Genomic DNA, 19,645 nt, shown 5'->3' on the forward strand with positions numbered 1-19,645 from the left:
AGTGGCAAGTAACCGAGACTGACCCGGCATGGGCGATTCCTTGGACGGCTCCGGGGAACCGTCCCCGGAGTCGCAGAACGTTGCGACCGTCGAGTTCCCGACGTTCGCTAGCTACCTGCGCAAGGCTGTCACCGTGCTGTTACCGGACGAGGATGCGGTGCCGCCCGCGTTCAACCTCGCGCTCGAGGAGCGCTACAATCAGGACTGCATCCGCAAATTCCTCAGCGATTCGCAGGTCAGCTCGCTCTACGTGCAGAGGAGCTCGAACAAAGGTGAGCACGGCCGATCGATCGTCCGCCTGGTTTTCTTCGAGTTCTCAGGAAACTCGAGCCTCCATTATCGCGTGAGCTTGATCTTGACGGTACGTGCAACGGTACATTCGCACGTCCCGCAAAATCAATCGCGGGTGCGTTACACGCCCCGCGCTCTGCCGCCAAATATGACTCACTCGAGCCGATGAGATCGATACGCGCGTATCGGCGTACGTGGATCTATTGACGTGGGCGATGCACGGCTAATTTTTTTGCAGTCTCCCCCAGTGATCACGCCGACCTTCTCCCGCAACGCATGCCTGCGTTACGCGTTGGAGAACGCGCAGGGGTAACGCGTAGTTTGATAACAAATTCATCGATCCGTTTTCGTGCCCTATCACGTGGGACATTGTATTTATAATCTGGACAATAAAAATTTTTTATTTAGTTATATATTAATTAAATGTTGAAATTCATTATATTATTTATATATATTTTTATATATTTATATATATTATATAAAATTTTATATTATTTATATATATGTACAGTTTTTTTTTTTTTAGTAAACTATTATATTTTCTGAAGTAGGTAGACAAGGTCCTTTATAGTTATTTGTTATTTTTTATTAACAGAAGAAGACAGTGGCGAAGGAGATGAAGACAAGGAAAATGCCACTTATTATATATCAAACGAGATACACTTTTCCAACCCAAAAATGGCCTCCTTAGTTCTCACAAAGCGAGGAATAATTGTTGAGGCTGATAAATCCATTCATTCTCAAGTGCGCCTGATTACTTTCTCAGACGGGCCACCATATGAAACGTTGCACGCGATAAGCAAAACTATGGCACCTTATTTTAAGAGTTACGTTAAGGAAACAGGTCGTGCTCACCGAGATGGAGATAAAATGGTGCCATTAGTAGAGAAGAAGATCGCAGAACTTGAAATGGGTCTCCTGCATCTGCAACAGAATATTGATATCCCGGAAATTTCGTTACCCGTTCATCCGATCGTTGCGCAAGTTATTAAGCAGTGCGAAGAGGAAGGCCGTAAGCCAAAAGTTGCGGACTTTGGCGATAAGGTCGAGGATTCAACGTTCTTAAATCAATTGCAGAACGGTGTCAACAGGTGGATAAAAGAAATTCAGAAGGTGACGAAATTAAATCGCGATCCAGAGTCTGGCACGGCTCTTCAAGAAATATCGTTCTGGTTAAATCTCGAGAGAGCGTTGCATCGCATTCAAGAGAAGCGAGAGAGCATCGAGATCTCTCTGACACTCGATATACTCAAGCACGGCAAGCGTTTCCATGCTACGGTCAGCTTCGACACCGATACCGGTTTGAAACAGGCGCTGGCTACCGTGAACGATTACAATCCGTTAATGAAAGATTTTCCGATCAACGATCTGCTGTCTGCTACTGAATTGGAACGAATACGTAGCAGTGTGCAGCAAATATTTATGCATTTAAGAAAAATCAGGAGCACCAAGTATCCCATTCAAAGAGTGCTGAGATTGGTAGAAGCTATCTCGAGAGATCTCGGACAGCAATTATTAAAAGTGCTGGGTACGCGACGTTTGATGCACATCCCATTTGACGATTTCGAGAAAGTTATGGCTCAATGCTTCGAAGTATTCACTACTTGGGATGATGAGTACGATAAACTTACGGGCCTGTTGAGAGATGTTGTAAAGAAGAAGCGCGATGAACATATGAAGATGGTATGGAGAGTACTTCCGGCGCACAAAAAATTGCAGTCGAGAATGGAACACATGCGTCGTTTTCGGCGACAACACGAGCAACTGAGAACGGTGATAGTCCGTGTGCTCAGACCTACCGTGCGCCAGAACAGTAATAATTCCACGATGGAAAACGCCGATAACGATAACGTAAAGGTGGAATTCGCGTTGGACGCTGCTGATGCAAATGCCATCAGCGAAGTTAACTTGGCGTACGAGAACGTAAAGGAGGTCGATTGCTTGGACATCACGAAGGAAGGACAAGAATCTTGGGACGCCGCCGTGCATAGATACGAAGAGCGCATCGAGCGTGTAGAGGCGCGAATCACGGCGCATCTCCGTGATCAATTGGGAACAGCTAAAAACGCGAACGAAATGTTCAGAATATTTTCACGATTTAACGCGCTTTTTGTACGACCGCACATTCGTGGTGCCATCAGAGAATATCAAACGCAACTTATACAAAGAGTCAAAGATGATATCGAAGCGCTACACGAAAAATTTAAAGTATGTAGACGTTAAAGTAATTTTAATTGTAACAGACGTATTTGCTCTTTAAATAAATAGATGCATTTTAATGACTAAAAAAATTTTTTATAGGTTCAATACGGACAAAGTAAATGCTGCCGAATGAGCATGGTGAGAGATTTACCACCTGTAGCTGGATCAATAATATGGGTTAAACAAATCGACTACCAATTGACCATGTATTTAAAACGCGTCGAAGATGTCCTCGGTAATCTTTAGACTTTTGAGCTTTAGAAATAATTTTTTCTATTACGCCTATTTAATTTCTATTAATTCTGTTAATGTAAATTCTATTAATTCCATTAATTCTATTAATTCTATTTAATTTTTAATGTGTATTTAGGCAAAGGATGGGAAAGCCATATCGAAGGTCAAAAATTGAAAGCCGACGGAGATAGCTTCCGCATGAAACTGTCGACGCAAGAGATTTTTGATGATTGGGCACGCAAGGTGCAAGCCCGAAATCTCGGTGTGACTGGACGTATCTTCACGATTGAGAGTGTGCGTTCAAGAACGGGACGTGGCAATATACTGAAATTGAAAGTAAACTTCCTTCCTGAGATTATTACGCTATCTAAAGAAGTCAGAAATTTGAGGAACCTTGGATTTCGCGTGCCTTTACCTATCGTGAATAAGGCTCACCAGGCTAACCAGCTGTATCCCTTTGCTATCAGTCTCATCGAAAGTATCAGAACTTATGAGAGAACATTGGAAAAGGTGAGACAATTAATAATTTCGTGCAGTTCTGTATATTGTTATCAAAAAATTAATCAATTTCTAGCAAAGAAATATTTATTTTTTTTCCTGAGTGTTTCCGCATTTTATGAATTATTATATTTGGTATAAGCAACTTAAAGCTTTAACAGTCCGAACAAAAAGATAGATTATGCTAGGATAATAGTGCCAGGTGTTAAAGGGTAAATGTTAGAATAATTGATATTTCTAACTTTTTGGATCTCCAATATTTTTAGCTTACGAATCGGAGTCCCCATTGCCCCGCATTAAAGGTAGTCATACTTGACGCTTCCAAGAATTATGCATCTTGCCTACATATGCAAATGCATTAATGTCTGCCTGCTTAGCTATTGTAGATAAATCCGTAATGCAAGATAACATAATTTATTTTTACTGAGTTACACATTATTTTTAAATACATGTAGGCTTGTACGGATGTGCGGGAGGTCGAATTATTTATAAGCTTTATAAATTATGACTTCTAAAAAATACCAAGAAAAATAAGCACAAACTCTATAAACTTCTTAAATTTATGTAAAAGCGGATACTTAAACATTAAAATTATAAATTTCTTATTATATTTATTTATTATTTTAATACATAAGGCTATCCGCATATCCGAAACGTTGCTTGGAAGCGATATAAACATACAATTGTTTCTATTTGATATTAACTTATCAATTATCATGAACATATTATCACACATGATTGTATTTTATATACATTAAATTTTTAAGTATGCATACTTCTGAGTTCGGTATTGAATGATAAATTGTAATTTATGTCGTAAAATTGTAGGATTATCACATATTATTTTAAAGAATTAATTAAAATTATTTTTTAGATCGAGGATAAAGCCAGTATTATACCGTTGGTCGCTGGTATGCGTAAAGACGTCTTATCATTGATTTCCGAGGTAAGCCAAAATGTTTTTAATATATTTATTACTTTATATTTGCTTTCTCTGTAACAATTAGATTTTAATATCACAGTTATATCGATTCTTTTTATATAGGGTATTGCGTTAGTTTGGGAAAGCTACAAACTCGATCAATACGTGCAGCGTTTATCGGATGCTGTTGTGTCATTCCAAGAAAGAGTAGAAGATCTTTTGGTTGTGGAAGAACAATTAGATGTTGATGTCCGTTCTCTTGAAACGTGTCCTTATTCCGCAAATACATTCGCCGACATATTATCCAAGATACAAAAATCAGTAGATGAACTATCTCTGAAGAATTATTCCAATTTACATATCTGGGTAGCAAGACTTGATGAGGAAGTAGAGAAAAATTTGGCTGCTAGACTGGAAGCCGGAATAAAAGCATGGACTGATGCTTTAACTGGTCACAAAAAAGAAGTAGACCTGAGTATGGACACAGACGCTCCCGTACAACCGACACATAAGCCTGGTGGTGATCCAAAAATTCAAAATCAGATTCATGAAGTCAGAATTACTAACCAAACTATGTATCTATATCCTAGTATCGAAGACGCAAGGTTTCAGATAATGCAACAATTATTTGCGTGGCAAGCGATCGTTACTTCGCAAGTTCGTCTCCAAAGCTCGAGATATCAAGTTGGGCTGGATAAACCTGAATCAGGCACATATCGAAATTTACTTACGAAATTGCCTGCTGGAAAACAACCGTTGGAGGCAGCGTACGAAGCAGTTGAATTTAAAATGAAAGATATTGCAGATTATGTTGACCAATGGTTACGTTATCAAGCTCTTTGGGACTTACAGCCAGGTAATCTTTATGGCAAATTGGGCGAAAATATTAATTTGTGGATGAAATGTCTTAATGACATAAAGAAGACAAGAACGACGTTTGATACTTCGGATACGAGACGCGAATTCGGACCTGTAATCATAGATTTTGCAAAAGTGCAGAGTAAAGTATCTTTAAAATATGATTCGTGGCATAAAGAAACTTTAGGCAAATTCGGAACGTTGTTGGGTAATGAGATGGCGAGTTTCCACTCTCAAGTATCGAAATCTAGAAGTGATTTAGAACAACAATCCATCGAAGCAGCTAGTACATCTGATGCAGTCGGTTTTATAACATATGTACAATCTTTAAAGCGTAAAATGAAAGCATGGGAGAAACAAGTGGACATATATCGAGAGGGTCAAAGGATACTTGAACGTCAGAGATTTCAATTTCCTTCTTCGTGGTTGCATGTAGATAACATAGAAGGAGAATGGGGTGCGTTTAACGAAATAATCAAACGCAAAGATACCAGCATTCAAACTCAAGTAGCATCCTTGCAGATGAAAATCGTCGCCGAGGATAAAGCTGTTGAAACAAGAACTACTGATTTTCTCAGCGACTGGGAGAGAGGAAAACCGGTGGAAGGTCATCTGCGACCGGACGATGCTTTGCAACAACTGCAGTTATTCGAGAGTAAATTTGCTAGGCTTAAAGAAGAGAGAGATAATGTTGCTAAGGCTAAAGAAGCATTAGAATTGCAAGAGCCAGGCGGAATATCGACTAGCGAAGATAGAATGCAGGTGGTATTTGAAGAATTACAGGATTTGAGGGGAGTTTGGTCAGAATTGTCAAGAATATGGGCACAAATTGATGAAACGCGCGAGAAACCTTGGCTTTCTGTACAACCACGGAAATTACGACAGCAATTAGATACGATGATGGCACAATTGAAAGAACTTCCAGCAAGATTAAGACAATATTCATCGTATGAGTACGTAAAGAAAATGTTACAGAGTTATACGAAAGTGAATATGCTGATTGTAGAACTGAAATCCGACGCGCTTAAAGAAAGGCATTGGAAACAATTGACAAAGCAGCTTAGAGTGAATTGGGTATTGAGCGAACTTACTCTCGGTCAAGTCTGGGACGTAAATCTTCAGAAAAATGAAAGTATAGTTAAAGATATTATTCTCGTGGCTCAAGGCGAAATGGCACTTGAAGAATTCTTGAAACAAGTACGCGAGTCATGGCAAACATACGAACTGGACTTAATAAATTACCAAAATAAATGCAGATTGATACGTGGGTGGGATGATTTGTTCAATAAGGTGAAAGAACACATCAATTCAGTGGCAGCTATGAAACTGTCGCCATATTATAAGGTATTTGAAGAAGAAGCTTTGACATGGGAAGAAAAATTAAATAGAATTAATGCTCTATTTGACGTATGGATAGACGTACAGCGAAGATGGGTTTATCTCGAAGGTATCTTCTCCGGCAGCGCAGATATTAAAACGTTATTACCAGTCGAAACGTCCCGTTTTCAAAATATTAGTTCCGAATTTTTGGGATTAATGAAAAAAGTATCTAAATCTCCCATGGTTATAGATGTTCTAAACATTCCTGGCGTTCAAAGGGCTCTCGAGCGTCTGGCCGATCTTCTTGGCAAAATACAGAAGGCATTGGGAGAATACTTGGAAAGAGAACGAACCTCTTTCCCACGATTTTACTTTGTCGGTGACGAAGATTTGTTAGAGATCATTGGTAACAGCAAAAATATTGCAAGGTTACAGAAGCACTTCAAGAAGATGTTTGCCGGCGTAGCTGCTATTCTATTGAATGATGATAATACGGTTATCACTGGCGTCGCTTCGCGCGAAGGTGAAGAAGTTATATTTCAGAATCCAGTATCTACAATCGACCATCCTAAAATCAATGAGTGGTTATCGCTCGTGGAAAAAGAAATGCGCGTAACGCTTGCTTCAAGTCTTTTGAAAGCGGTACTCGATATTAAACAATTTAAAGATGGAAATATAAATCCGGAAGCATTTATGGAGTGGTGTGACAAGTATCAAGCGCAGATAATCGTTTTAGCTGCTCAGATTTTATGGTCGGAAGACGTGGAAGCGGCTCTTCATGAAGCGCAAGCAGATCCGAGTAAAAATTCGCTGGAAAGAGTTCTAGTACAAGTGGAAAGTACGTTAAATGTTTTGGCCGATTCTGTTCTTCAAGAACAGCCGGCTTTAAGAAGAAAAAAATTAGAACATTTGATTAATGAATTTGTGCATAAACGTACTGTTACTAGACGATTAATCGCTAATAGAATTTCAAATCCGAAGGCCTTCGAGTGGCTGTGCGAAATGAGATTTTATTTCGATCCTAGACAAACGGAAGAGCTTCAGCAGCTCACGATACATATGGCGAACGCTAAGTTCTTCTACGGATTTGAATATTTGGGAGTACAAGATCGATTGGTGCAGACACCGTTAACTGATAGATGCTATTTAACAATGACGCAAGCATTAGAAGCTCGACTTGGTGGTTCGCCATTCGGACCAGCTGGCACAGGAAAAACTGAGTCCGTTAAAGCGTTAGGCCATCAGCTTGGAAGATTCGTATTAGTATTTAATTGCGATGAGACCTTTGATTTTCAAGTAAGTAAAAAAATTATATCGATAATATTAATAATAAGATTTGTGTTTTATGTTATTTTTATTTTTTTATAGGCTATGGGTCGAATATTTGTTGGTCTTTGTCAAGTCGGTGCGTGGGGCTGCTTCGACGAATTTAATCGTTTGGAAGAACGAATGTTGTCCGCCGTTTCTCAGCAAGTGCAGACGATTCAAGAAGCGCTGAAGAGTCAGATGGAAGGCAAAAAAGAAGGAACTCTTTGTGTCGAATTGGTTGGAAAGCAAGTTAAAGTCTCCACCGATATGGCTATATTTATTACCATGAATCCTGGATACGCCGGACGTTCGAATCTACCTGACAATTTGAAGAAACTTTTCAGATCACTCGCTATGACTACGCCTGATCGACAATTGATTGCCGAAGTAATGCTCTTTAGCCAAGGTTTCCGATCGGCGGAAAAATTGGCGTGTAAAATTGTGCCGTTCTTTAAGTATGTTTTCGTATATACACATTAATAATTTTATATAACAAAGATTATCTACTACATTATTAACATTTTTTTCCTTTCGCAGACTTTGCGATGAACAACTTTCTAACCAATCTCATTACGATTTTGGATTACGTGCACTTAAATCCGTGCTAATTTCCGCCGGAAACGTGAAACGTGATCGTATTCAAAAAATTAAAGAGGGCAAGCAGAGTCGTGGTGAAACCAATATTGATGAAGCCTCGATTGCTGAAAATCTACCGGAGCAAGAGATTCTTATTCAATCTGTTTGCGAGACGATGGTTCCCAAATTAGTTGCCGAGGATATTCCGTTATTGTTTAGCTTACTCAGCGATGTATTCCCTAATGTAAATTACACGCGTGCGGAAATGAAAGGTAAATTATTATTATAATATTATATTGTTACAAATAGATAATTCTAATAAGAAAAATTTTTATAAATGCATTTTATTTCAGGACTAAAAGATCAAATCAGGAAAGTTTGTACCGAAGAATATTTAGTGTGCGGCGAAGGAGACGAACAAGGAGGCGCTTGGCAAGAAAAGGTAATATATTTTTTTAATAAAAAGAATTTTTTTTTTAATTAATCTTATTTAACAAAATATTTAATTATTAAAGTTGTAATTATCTTCTTGTATGATATTAATAACATTAATTAAAATATTAATTATATGCATATAATATGCTTGATGGTTTAATTTTTATGTCATTTATGCATACATTAAGGATTTTGTTGGTGCAACATGGATAGAGAAGGTGAGATCAATCTAAATATAATTACATTGGTAATTGTTAATATGTTTTTCTTTTAGTACGTTAGGGTCGCAAGTTATAATTATTATTATTATTTTTTGTACATTTTTCTACTTGTTATATTGTTTATATATATATATATATATATTTTTTTTATTTATAGGTACTCCAATTATACCAAATTTGTAATTTAAATCACGGATTAATGATGGTTGGCCCAAGTGGATCTGGTAAAACAACGGCTTGGAAGGTGTTACTTAAAGCATTAGAGCGATTTGAAGGCATAGAAAGTGTCGCTCATGTAATTGACCCCAAAGCGATTAGTAAAGAAACGTTATACGGCGTGTTAGATCCGAATACACGTGAATGGACAGACGGATTATTCACACATATATTGAGAAAGATAATTGATAACGTCAGAGGTGAAATTAACAAACGACAATGGATCATATTTGACGGAGATGTCGATCCGGAATGGGTCGAAAATCTGAATTCGGTGTTGGACGATAACAAGCTTCTCACTTTGCCCAATGGTGAACGCTTAAGCTTACCACCAAACGTGAGAGTTATGTTCGAAGTGCAAGATCTTAAATACGCTACTTTGGCCACTGTATCGCGATGCGGTATGGTTTGGTTCTCGGAAGATGTGCTTTCAACAGAAATGATATTTGAAAATTACATGCTACGCTTACGAAATATTCCATTAGAGGATGGCGAAGACGATAATCTCGGCAAGAAAGCTTCAGATAAAGAAGATACTATATCACCTACATTATCAGTGCAGAGAGAAATCGCTAGTATTATGCAGAGTTATTTCGCTTCTGACGGTTTAGTAGTGAGATGTTTAGAATATGCCATGAAGCAAGAACATATAATGGATTTTACGCGCTTACGAGCTCTCAGTTCTCTATTTTCTATGCTAAATCAAGCTGTTCGCAATGTACTGCAATACAATCACTCTCACATAGATTTTCCTTTGCCGATCGAACAGCTGGAACGTTACATGCCCAAGTGCTTGGTCTACGCGCTCCTATGGAGTTTTGCGGGAGACGCCAAATTAAAAGTTAGATCTGACCTGGGTGATTTCATTAGATCTATCACAACTGTACCTTTACCTTCTCAAAATAATATACCTATTATAGACTTTGAAGTAAATATACATGGCGAATGGTTACCTTGGAGCAACAAAGTTCCTCAGATTGAAGTGGAAACTCATAAGGTAGCTAGCCCAGATATTGTCGTGCCGACTTTAGATACCGTAAGGCACGAAAGTTTACTGTATACTTGGCTAGCCGAGCATAAACCTTTAGGTAAGTAATTATTTATAACTATTACTTATAAATATATTAATTGATTTATTATTTACGTTTCTAAAAGTATAATTTGTTTTTTTTTTATATTTAGTTCTTTGTGGACCACCTGGCTCTGGTAAAACTATGACGTTATTCTCTGCTTTGCGAGCACTTCCTGATATGGAGGTTGTTGGACTTAACTTTTCTTCCGCAACGACACCCGAACTGTTACTTAAAACGTTCGATCACTATTGCGAATATCGTAAAACGCCTAACGGTGTTGTACTTTCACCGGTGCAATTAGGCAAATGGCTGGTTTTGTTCTGTGATGAGATTAATTTACCTGATATGGATAATTATGGAACGCAACGTGTAATCTCTTTCTTGAGACAATTGGTAGAACATAAAGGCTTTTATAGAACCAGTGATCAAGCATGGGTGTCTCTGGAAAGAATTCAGTTTGTAGGTGCTTGTAATCCACCTACAGATCCCGGCAGAAAACCTCTTAGTCATAGATTTTTGAGACACGTACCCGTTATTTATGTTGATTACCCCGGAGAAACCTCATTGAAGCAGATTTACGGTACATTTACGCGCGCCATGCTCAGGTAAGTTTTGTCTGTTTAAATATAATCTTCAAAATAGATTACTACAACCGCTTTAATTACTTTAATTTATTAAACAATTAAAGAAAAAAAATGTTTATTTTGCATTAATTTTATTTATTTATTTTTATTTATTTTATTTTATTTTATTTATTTATAAAATTATATTTGCATTTATACTCGCTACATTTTATTTTAAGATATATTTCCTTTTTCTTAAATAACAAAATTATTACAAATATTAATTAATACGAAAAAAACTTTAAAAAAAAAATTTTTATTGTAGATTGACACCTAATTTGAGAGGCTACGCAGAACCTTTAACGAACGCAATGGTAGAGTTCTATCTGGCTTCCCAGGAGAGATTTACTCAGGATATGCAACCGCACTATGTGTACTCACCTCGTGAAATGACACGTTGGGTGCGTGGTATTTGCGAAGCTATTAGACCGCTTGACAATCTCTCTGTGGAAGGTTTGGTGCGCTTATGGGCCCACGAGGCTCTTCGTCTATTCCAAGATAGGTTGGTGGAGGAATCTGAAAGAGCTTGGACAAACAAGAATATAGATATCGTGGCTCTGAAACACTTTATGTCAGTTGATAGAGAGAAAGCATTAGCTAGACCAATTTTATACAGCAACTGGCTATCAAAAGATTATGTGCCAGTGAATAGAGAGGAATTGAGAGATTACGTTCGTGCGAGATTAAAAGTATTCTATGAAGAAGAGCTGGACGTACCACTTGTACTTTTTGACGAAGTTCTTGAACATGTCTTACGAATCGACAGAATTTTCCGACAGCCTCAGGGACACTTGTTACTGATTGGCGTTTCTGGCGCTGGTAAAACTACTTTATCGAGATTTGTTGCGTGGATGAATGGTTTGTCCATTTTCCAAATTAAGGTAATTTTAATGCTGCTTTATCTTTACTTTGAAAATAACAAATAAGTCTCTTAATCAATCAATATCTTCGATTAGGTACACAATAAATATACCGGTGAAGATTTCGATGAAGACTTACGACAGGTGTTGAGAAGATCCGGTTGCAAGGACGAAAAGATAGCGTTTATTCTCGACGAATCTAACGTGCTGGATTCCGGTTTCCTTGAGCGTATGAACACATTGCTCGCTAATGGAGAAGTGCCCGGATTATTTGAGGGTGACGAATACACCACACTTATGACGCAATGTAAAGAAGGTGCTCAACGAGAAGGACTAATGTTGGATTCCAATGAAGAATTGTACAAATGGTTCACTGGCCAAGTTATGAAAAATCTGCACGTCGTGTTTACAATGAATCCAAATACAGATGGACTGAAAGATCGTGCGGCGACATCGCCTGCATTATTTAACAGATGTGTCCTTAATTGGTTTGGCGACTGGTCAGACAATGCATTATTCCAAGTCGGCAAAGAATTTACTAACCGAGTCGATTTAGAAAGACCCATGTGGAGATGTCCAGACTTTTTCCCGTCTGTATGCTCTTTAATTCCGGCGCAACCGGCACACAGAGACGCCGTAATAAATGCATGCGTTTATGTTCATCAGACTTTGCACAAAGCAAATACGCGGCTGGCCAAGAGAGGTGCCAGAACAATGACGATCACACCACGTCATTATTTAGATTTTATTAATCATTTTGTCAAATTATATCAAGAGAAAAGAAGTGACTTAGAGGAACAACAATTACATCTTAATGTCGGTCTGAGTAAAATTGCTGAAACAGTTGAGCAGGTGGAGGAAATGCAGAAAAGTTTAGCTGTTAAATCCGAGGTAAAATACAAACTAAATTTTTTTTTAATCTTAATAGCATAGAATTTTTTACATCTGTAATATCTTGTTTTTATTTATTTGTTTTTTTATATATATAGAAATTGAAAGCTAAGAATGACGCTGCTAATGCAAAATTAAGACAAATGGTCAAAGATCAACAAGAAGCTGAAAAGAAAAAGGTACAGAGTCAAGAAATTCAACAACAATTGGAAATTCAAACCGTAACTATAAACCAAAAGAGGGACGATGTCATGGCAGATCTTGCACTGGTGGAACCAGCTGTTATTGATGCTCAAACTGGTATATATCTTTTTCAGTATTTTTTCTTTTTTTTTTAAGCGTATATTATTTCTTTATTTTACAAACATATGTGTTTATTTTTATTGTAATTTGCTTTACGTTTTTTAATTACTTTCGTTGCAAAACTGCGACTATAACTTTGCGTTGAAAAACGTTTGCATATTACGTATAGCCGTGAAGGCAATTAAACGACAGCATCTCGTCGAGATTCGGTCCATGGCGAATCCGCCGGCAGTAGTAAAGCTGGCACTCGAATCTATATGCCTGTTACTTGAGGAAAATGCCACCGATTGGAAGCAAATTCGTGCCATTATAATGAAGGACAACTTTATTCCTACAATCGTCAATTTCAATACGGAAAATATCATGTAAGCGACGCGAGACTGCTGAATATTCAACGTTCACGCACGTGGGATTCTAACACGAAATACAGGCTGCAGTTTATAACAACTTAATACGTGTCATCTTTTTGTACACGTTGATTTAAGCGTACTCAGCGTCGCTGCGTCATTACAACTGCAAGGAGAACGTATAACGCCAATATTTTAAAGAAAATATATTGCAAATAGCGAAAATATTTCATTGGATCGTTTATATATCTTTGCAAATGTAAAGATGCGACGTAATATATGTATAATGTTATGTTACTTATGTTGCTTCTACGTTTAACACTAGGTCAGCTGTACAGGAAGACCAGCATCCTCTTTCGCCTAACTTAATTTTCTCTAATGCCTGCGCACTTTCTTCCTTGTACTAAATAATGCCTTCTTTGATTGTTCCTACAGCGGTGAAATCAATAAAGAAACAACATTTAGTTGAAGTTCGCTCCATGGCGAATCCGCCGGCGATTGTGAAGGTCGCATTGGAATCTATCTGCCTGTTGCTCGGCGAAAACGCCAGCGACTGGAAATCTATCCGTGCGGTTGTTATGAGGGACAATTTTATCACTAATATTGTCACTAATTTCAGTACCGGGGACATTACGTAAGCATGCATTCATTATTTGTTTTCTTGCGATAACGAAAGATCAGTTGTCACAAATTTAAGATAGAATATCTTACCGTATCGTATATCTTGTAATTAGCGTTAATTCGTAATACGACTATATATTTTAACTGCACAGTTGCAATAAAAATAATATTTATAACTAGTGATTTTACGATCTTTAAACGTGTTTGATGATCTCATTTTTTATTTATTTATTTTTTTTTTTTGATCGTTGAAATTTGAATTATGTCGAAAATATGAGATTTTGTAAAATAAGTAAATCTGAATGAAATGTTTTTTTACACTTACCTCCGATATATTATAACAAACTTGTGATAATCAGATTTTTTATAAATATTGCCAAGCAATTCTAAGACCGCTTTGAAACAAACAATGTACATATTAATGTTTTAACGGTAAAGATTGTTGTGTATGTTCACCATGATTCTTTTATTGCATGTTAACAATGTTCGATTAATATTAATATAATAATAATATGTTACTAACATTAATTGCTTAAATTTGTTTGATAAAAACAATCGGGTTAATAGCATATATGAAGTACAGTAAAATTGCTTTCTTAAGTTTTAATTTTTTTTAATGTTGAAAAAAAGAAATAAGTTATAAAAAATATTTTTATATAATTTAAAGTATTACGTTAAAAATCGAATAAAAGATTATTTTACTTTCAACATAACAAAAACTAATAATTTTTTAATTTAGCGACGAGGTAAGGGAAAAAATGAAGAGCCGCTATTTGAGCAATCCCGATTATAACTTCGAGAAAGTTAATCGTGCCAGCTTGGCTTGTGGCCCTATGGTGAAATGGGCTATTGCACAGGTAATATTCCTTGCTTGAAATCTGAAAAAGATAACATTATACATTTAAATAAAAAAAAGACATTTTTTAAATAAATATATTTTTAGATCGAGTATGCTGACATGTTAAAACGAGTTGAACCTTTGCGCGATGAGCTTTCTTCTTTGGAACGACAAGCAGATACTAATAAACTGAAGGGTGAAGAAGTGCAAAATTTGATCGTTCAATTGGAGCAGAGCATATTCGCGTACAAAGAAGAATACGCTCAACTTATCTCACAGGCGCAAGCCATCAAAGCCGATCTTGAAAACGTGCAAGCTAAGGTGAACAGATCAATTGCTTTATTAAAATCCTTGGTCATCGAAAGGGAACGATGGGAAGCAACAAGTGAAACATTTAAAAGTCAAATGTCCACGATAATAGGAGATGTTTTATTATCTTCCGCCTTCTTGGCTTACGCTGGCTATTTCGATCAACACGTGAGTTCCAATTCTTAAAAAATTTTTTTTTTTTTTTTTTTACATTTAGAGTGATAAATTGTGTTAATTTATAAACGTATTTTATTTTAGTATCGGCAAAATCTCTTCACAACATGGTGTCAACATCTACAGCATGCAAACTTGCAATTTAGACCTGATATCGCGAGAACGGAGTACTTGTCGAATCCGGACGAGCGTTTGAGATGGCAGGCGAATGCGCTGCCGACCGATGATCTTTGCACTGAGAATGCGATTATGTTGAAGCGCTTTAACAGATATCCGTTGATCATTGATCCATCCGGACAGGCAACAGAATTTATTCTGAACGAATTTAAAGATCGAAAAATTACGAAGACCAGTTTCTTGGACGATTCATTTAGGAAAAATCTCGAGAGTGCTTTACGATTCGGTAATCCCCTCTTGGTTCAAGATGTGGAGAATTACGATCCTATATTGAATCCTGTATTGAACCGAGAATTGAGACGAACAGGTGGACGCGTGTTAATTACGCTTGGCGATCAAGATATAGATCTCTCACCTTCTTTCGTCATCTTTTTGTCGACGAGAGATCCAACGGTGGAATTCCCTCCAGATATCTGTTCAAGAGTTACGTTTGTTAACTTTACCGTTACTAGAAGCTCTTTGCAGAGTCAATGTTTGAATCAAGTGTTGAAAGCTGAACGTCCAGATATTGACGAGAAGAGATCCGATCAGCTCAAGCTTCAAGGAGAATTCCATCTGAGGTTACGGCAACTCGAAAAGTCTCTGTTGCAAGCATTGAACGACGCCAAGGGTAAGATTCTTGATGACGATTCCGTGATTACCACTCTCGAGACCCTGAAACAAGAGGCCGACGAAATTAGTAAAAAAGTGGAGGAAACCGACAAAGTTATAGCGGAAATTGAGACGGTTTCGCAACAATACATGCCTTTATCTCAAGCATGTTCAAATATGTATTTCACGATGGATAGTCTCAATCAGATGCACTTCTTGTATCAATATTCACTAAAGATGTTCCTAGATATCTTTACGTTCGTATTATCACAAAATCCAAAATTATCTAGCATAACGGATTATGAACAGCGACTTATACAAATCACGCGCGATCTATTTTCCGTCTGTTACGAACGAGTTGCTCGAGGAATGCTACACACGGACCGGCTGACTTTTGCTCTGCTATTATGCCGTATTCACTTGAAAGGCATACCTTCGGAATCCACATACGATAGCGAGTTCACGTTCTTTTTGCGCGGTAAAGAAGGCGTGCTTAACATTCGAGCGGCTCCAATACCTAATCTTAGTTCAGAACAGCAAGAAGCAATGATGCGTCTGAGTATAAGATTGCCTGCCTTTAAGAAGCTCGCGGAGAAAATTCAAGAAAATTCAGAATTTGGTGCGTGGCTGCAGTCGTCTACACCTGAAACATGCGTGCCGAAGGTCTGGGATGAGGAGAAGCCGTTATCACCCACGGGAACGGCGATGCATCAGTTATTGATAATACAAGCTTTCCGACCGGACCGCGTAATTGCAGCCGCGTCCTTGGTAGTAGCTTCAGCTTTCAACGAGTTTTTCATGCCTGCCGCGGAGGCTGAACTCGATTTCGCATCCGTTGTAGAGAATCAATTGAAAGCCACTGTGCCAGCTTTATTGTGTTCGGTACCAGGCTTTGATGCTTCAGGTAGAGTGGATGATCTAGCCGTAGAATTAGGCAAAGAAATAGCCAGCATCGCTATCGGATCGGCGGAAGGATTCAATCAGGCTGATAGAGCTATAAACATGGCTGTGAAGGCTGGAAGATGGGTATTATTGAAAAATGTACATCTTGCTCCGCAATGGTTGGTGCAACTAGAAAAGAAACTGCACAGTCTTCAGCCGCACGCTGGTTTTCGACTATTTTTAACAATGGAGATTAATCCTAAAGTGCCGGTGAATCTATTGAGAGCTGGCAGGATTTTCGTGTTCGAGCCTCCTCCTGGTATCCGTGCAAATTTATTACGTACATTTAGCACCGTACCTGCTTCAAGAATGATGCGAGCGCCCAACGAGAGAGCCCGTCTTTATTTCTTGCTTGCGTGGTTCCATGCAATCGTACAGGAACGTCTGCGTTACGCGCCGTTAGGCTGGGCAAAACATTACGAATTCAACGAAAGCGATCTCAGAGTCGCCTGCGACACTCTCGATACGTGGATCGAAGCTACGGCTATGGGTAGGACGAACCTACCACCGGAGAAAGTACCTTGGGATGCTCTAGTAACTCTTCTCTCTCAATGTATCTATGGTGGTAAGATTGACAACGATTTCGATCAACGTCTCCTAGCTTCTTTCCTGCGTAAGCTCTTCACTCCGCGTTCGTTCGAAGCTGACTTCGCTCTTGTCGCGAATATCGACGGCGCACAGAGCAATCAACGGCACATCACCATGCCGGACGGCACGAGGCGCGACCACTTTTTGAAATGGATCGAATCTCTTTCGGACAGACAAACACCTTCTTGGCTTGGTCTGCCGAATAACGCGGAAAAAGTGCTTTTAACCACAAGAGGAACCGATTTAGTTTCCAAGCTTCTTAAGATGCAGCAGTTGGAAGATGAGGATGAATTAGCGTATTCGAACGAGGAATCTCTAGATATGCCGAGGGAAGCTGAGGCGGATGGTCGACCGTCTTGGATGAGGACCTTGCACAATTCAGCCTCTACATGGTTACAATTACTACCAAAGAATCTACAGATCTTGAAGAGAACAGTTGAGAATATCAAAGACCCGTTGTACAGATACTTTGAAAGGGAAGTCAACAGTGGTGCGAAATTACTTCAAGATGTTATCCATGATTTGGAGGACGTCGTATTAATTTGTCAAGTAAGCGTCTTACTTCTATTCAATTATTTCTTAAATATAAAAGGGAACTATTGTTTCGGATAACTGTAATTTACATTATTTCGGATAACTGTAATTTACATTATTTCGGATAACTGTAATTTACATTATTTCAACAGGGTGAGAAGAAACAGACAAATTATCACAGAACGATGCTATCTGAGTTAGTGAAAGGTATTCTGCCCGGCGGTTGGAGGAGATATACCGTGCCAAGAGGCTGTACAGTCATACAATGGATCACAGATTTTAGTCATAGAGTCTCGCAGCTACAAGAAGTTTCACGTTTAGTTTCTCAAGGCGGAGCTAAGGAGATAAAGGTTTATTTCGATTTTTATCATTGCACTATTTTAGAATTATAATCACTAAATAATTATTTAATTATTTAAATATGCTTAACATAATTATTCAATTAAAAAAAAAAAAAAAAAAGAAAGAAATATTTTTTTTATTGAACTTACCTAAATAAAATTCGACGTAAAATTATAATTCAATTATAATTGCATTTCAGAGTTTTCCAGTTTGGTTGGGAGGTTTACTGAATCCTGAGGCTTATATTACAGCAACCAGGCAATGCATCGCTCAGGCTAATAGTTGGTCACTCGAGGAACTGCAATTGAACGTAACTATCGGTGACGGTGATAACATTGCCACAGATGATTGCTCCTTCGCTGTTACTGGTTTAAAACTGCAAGGCGCGCAATGTAAAGATAACCAGTTGTATTTAACTTCGACTATCATGACTGATTTACCAGTCACTATGCTAAGATGGGCACGATCAGCTACGGAAGATATCAGAAAGGGCAAATTGTCCTTGCCGGTTTATTTAAACAGCACTCGTACCGAATTGCTATTTACTGTCGATTTGAATATTGCTCCTAGTCAAGAACCGCACAGTTTTTATGAGAGGGGGGTTGCTGTATTAACATCCACTGCTTTGAATTAATAAATGCTTAAATAGTTAAAATCCCGTTTAGAGCAAATTGTCCCGCTTATAAAAGCAAAGGAATATTATCGTAATAAAAAAAAAAAAAAAAAAAAAAAAAACAATTTAAGACATATAACTGCATGTTACATCATTTGTAAAGAAAAGAGAGCATAGTAACGTGCAACTTACTACAAATATTAAGTATAAAAGCATGAAAGAAACATATATTTTACACTGAATTGCTTTTTCGTATCTTCAATAGATTTTATGCTGATGATACAGTTAAACTTAAATAATTTTTTTTATCAATAAAATATAATTAAATGTACATCATCATTTCGTTTATAAAAATTACCATGCAGAAGGTTGTAATATATATATAGTTTATTTAATATTGTATACGTTTTTTAGATTTAAAATATAATTTTCTGTAACAAAACGATTGTTTGCCCAGATGTAAGAATCGAAATATTATAGAATTTGTAACATCTTAATGGCATCTAATAAAGTACTATAAAAAAAAAATTCTCAATATTTTTACTTATTATCCAACAATTTTTACTACATATTTTCGATGTACATCGTGCGATTAGCTAAGCAGCAAGAAACAAATCGACAAACTCGTCAATCGAGGGTTTTTTTTCGCGGCTCCGAACATCCGAAATCGTTCGAAAACTATTAAAAGGTATAGGAGTATAGAAGTAAGTTGCACGGCAAGAGTTTAGTTTCCCACCA

General features: G+C 37.7%; 1 protein-coding gene across 8 annotated transcripts; it reads left to right on the forward strand.

The window, feature by feature from the left end:
- Positions 1-28: 28 nt before the first annotated feature.
- Dhc64c (dynein heavy chain, cytoplasmic) lies at positions 29-19,032 on the forward strand. Of its 8 annotated transcripts, none has more exons than XM_070658959.1 (22): positions 29-272; positions 887-2,499; positions 2,593-2,728; positions 2,864-3,237; positions 3,492-3,527; positions 4,100-4,171; positions 4,271-7,621; positions 7,694-8,088; positions 8,171-8,481; positions 8,563-8,651; positions 8,833-8,862; positions 9,023-10,169; positions 10,264-10,759; positions 11,043-11,658; positions 11,734-12,528; positions 12,627-12,828; positions 13,001-13,196; positions 14,539-14,656; positions 14,743-15,114; positions 15,205-17,967; positions 18,105-18,302; positions 18,494-19,032. In XM_070658959.1, the coding sequence occupies exons 1-22, from the start codon at positions 29-31 to the stop codon at positions 18,926-18,928; spliced, it is 13,989 nt and encodes a 4,662-aa protein (XP_070515060.1). In that variant the 3' UTR covers positions 18,929-19,032. The 8 variants fall into 8 exon arrangements, with proteins under 8 accessions (XP_070515060.1, XP_070515059.1, XP_070515062.1 ...); XM_070658958.1 differs by lacking the exon at positions 13,001-13,196 and adding an exon at positions 13,614-13,812; XM_070658961.1 differs by lacking the exon at positions 8,833-8,862.
- Positions 19,033-19,645: the final 613 nt, after the last annotated feature.

Source organism: Cardiocondyla obscurior, linkage group LG07 (assembly GCF_019399895.1).
Source record: "Cardiocondyla obscurior isolate alpha-2009 linkage group LG07, Cobs3.1, whole genome shotgun sequence".
Classification (NCBI taxonomy): domain Eukaryota; kingdom Metazoa; phylum Arthropoda; class Insecta; order Hymenoptera; family Formicidae; genus Cardiocondyla; species Cardiocondyla obscurior.

What these genes read in the sequence shown, in the direction of transcription:
- Dhc64c (XM_070658958.1), top strand. Translation starts at nt 29, where the DNA reads ATGGGCGATTCCTTGGACGGCTCCGGGGAACCGTCCCCGGAGTCGCAG. An exon ending in ACGCGTCGAAGATGTCCTCG is followed by an intron (nt 2,729 to 2,863) that starts GTAATCTTTAGA and finishes ATGTGTATTTAG; the next exon opens with GCAAAGGATGGGAAAGCCAT. An exon ending in TGTCCATTTTCCAAATTAAG is followed by an intron (nt 11,659 to 11,733) that starts GTAATTTTAATG and finishes ATCTTCGATTAG; the next exon opens with GTACACAATAAATATACCGG.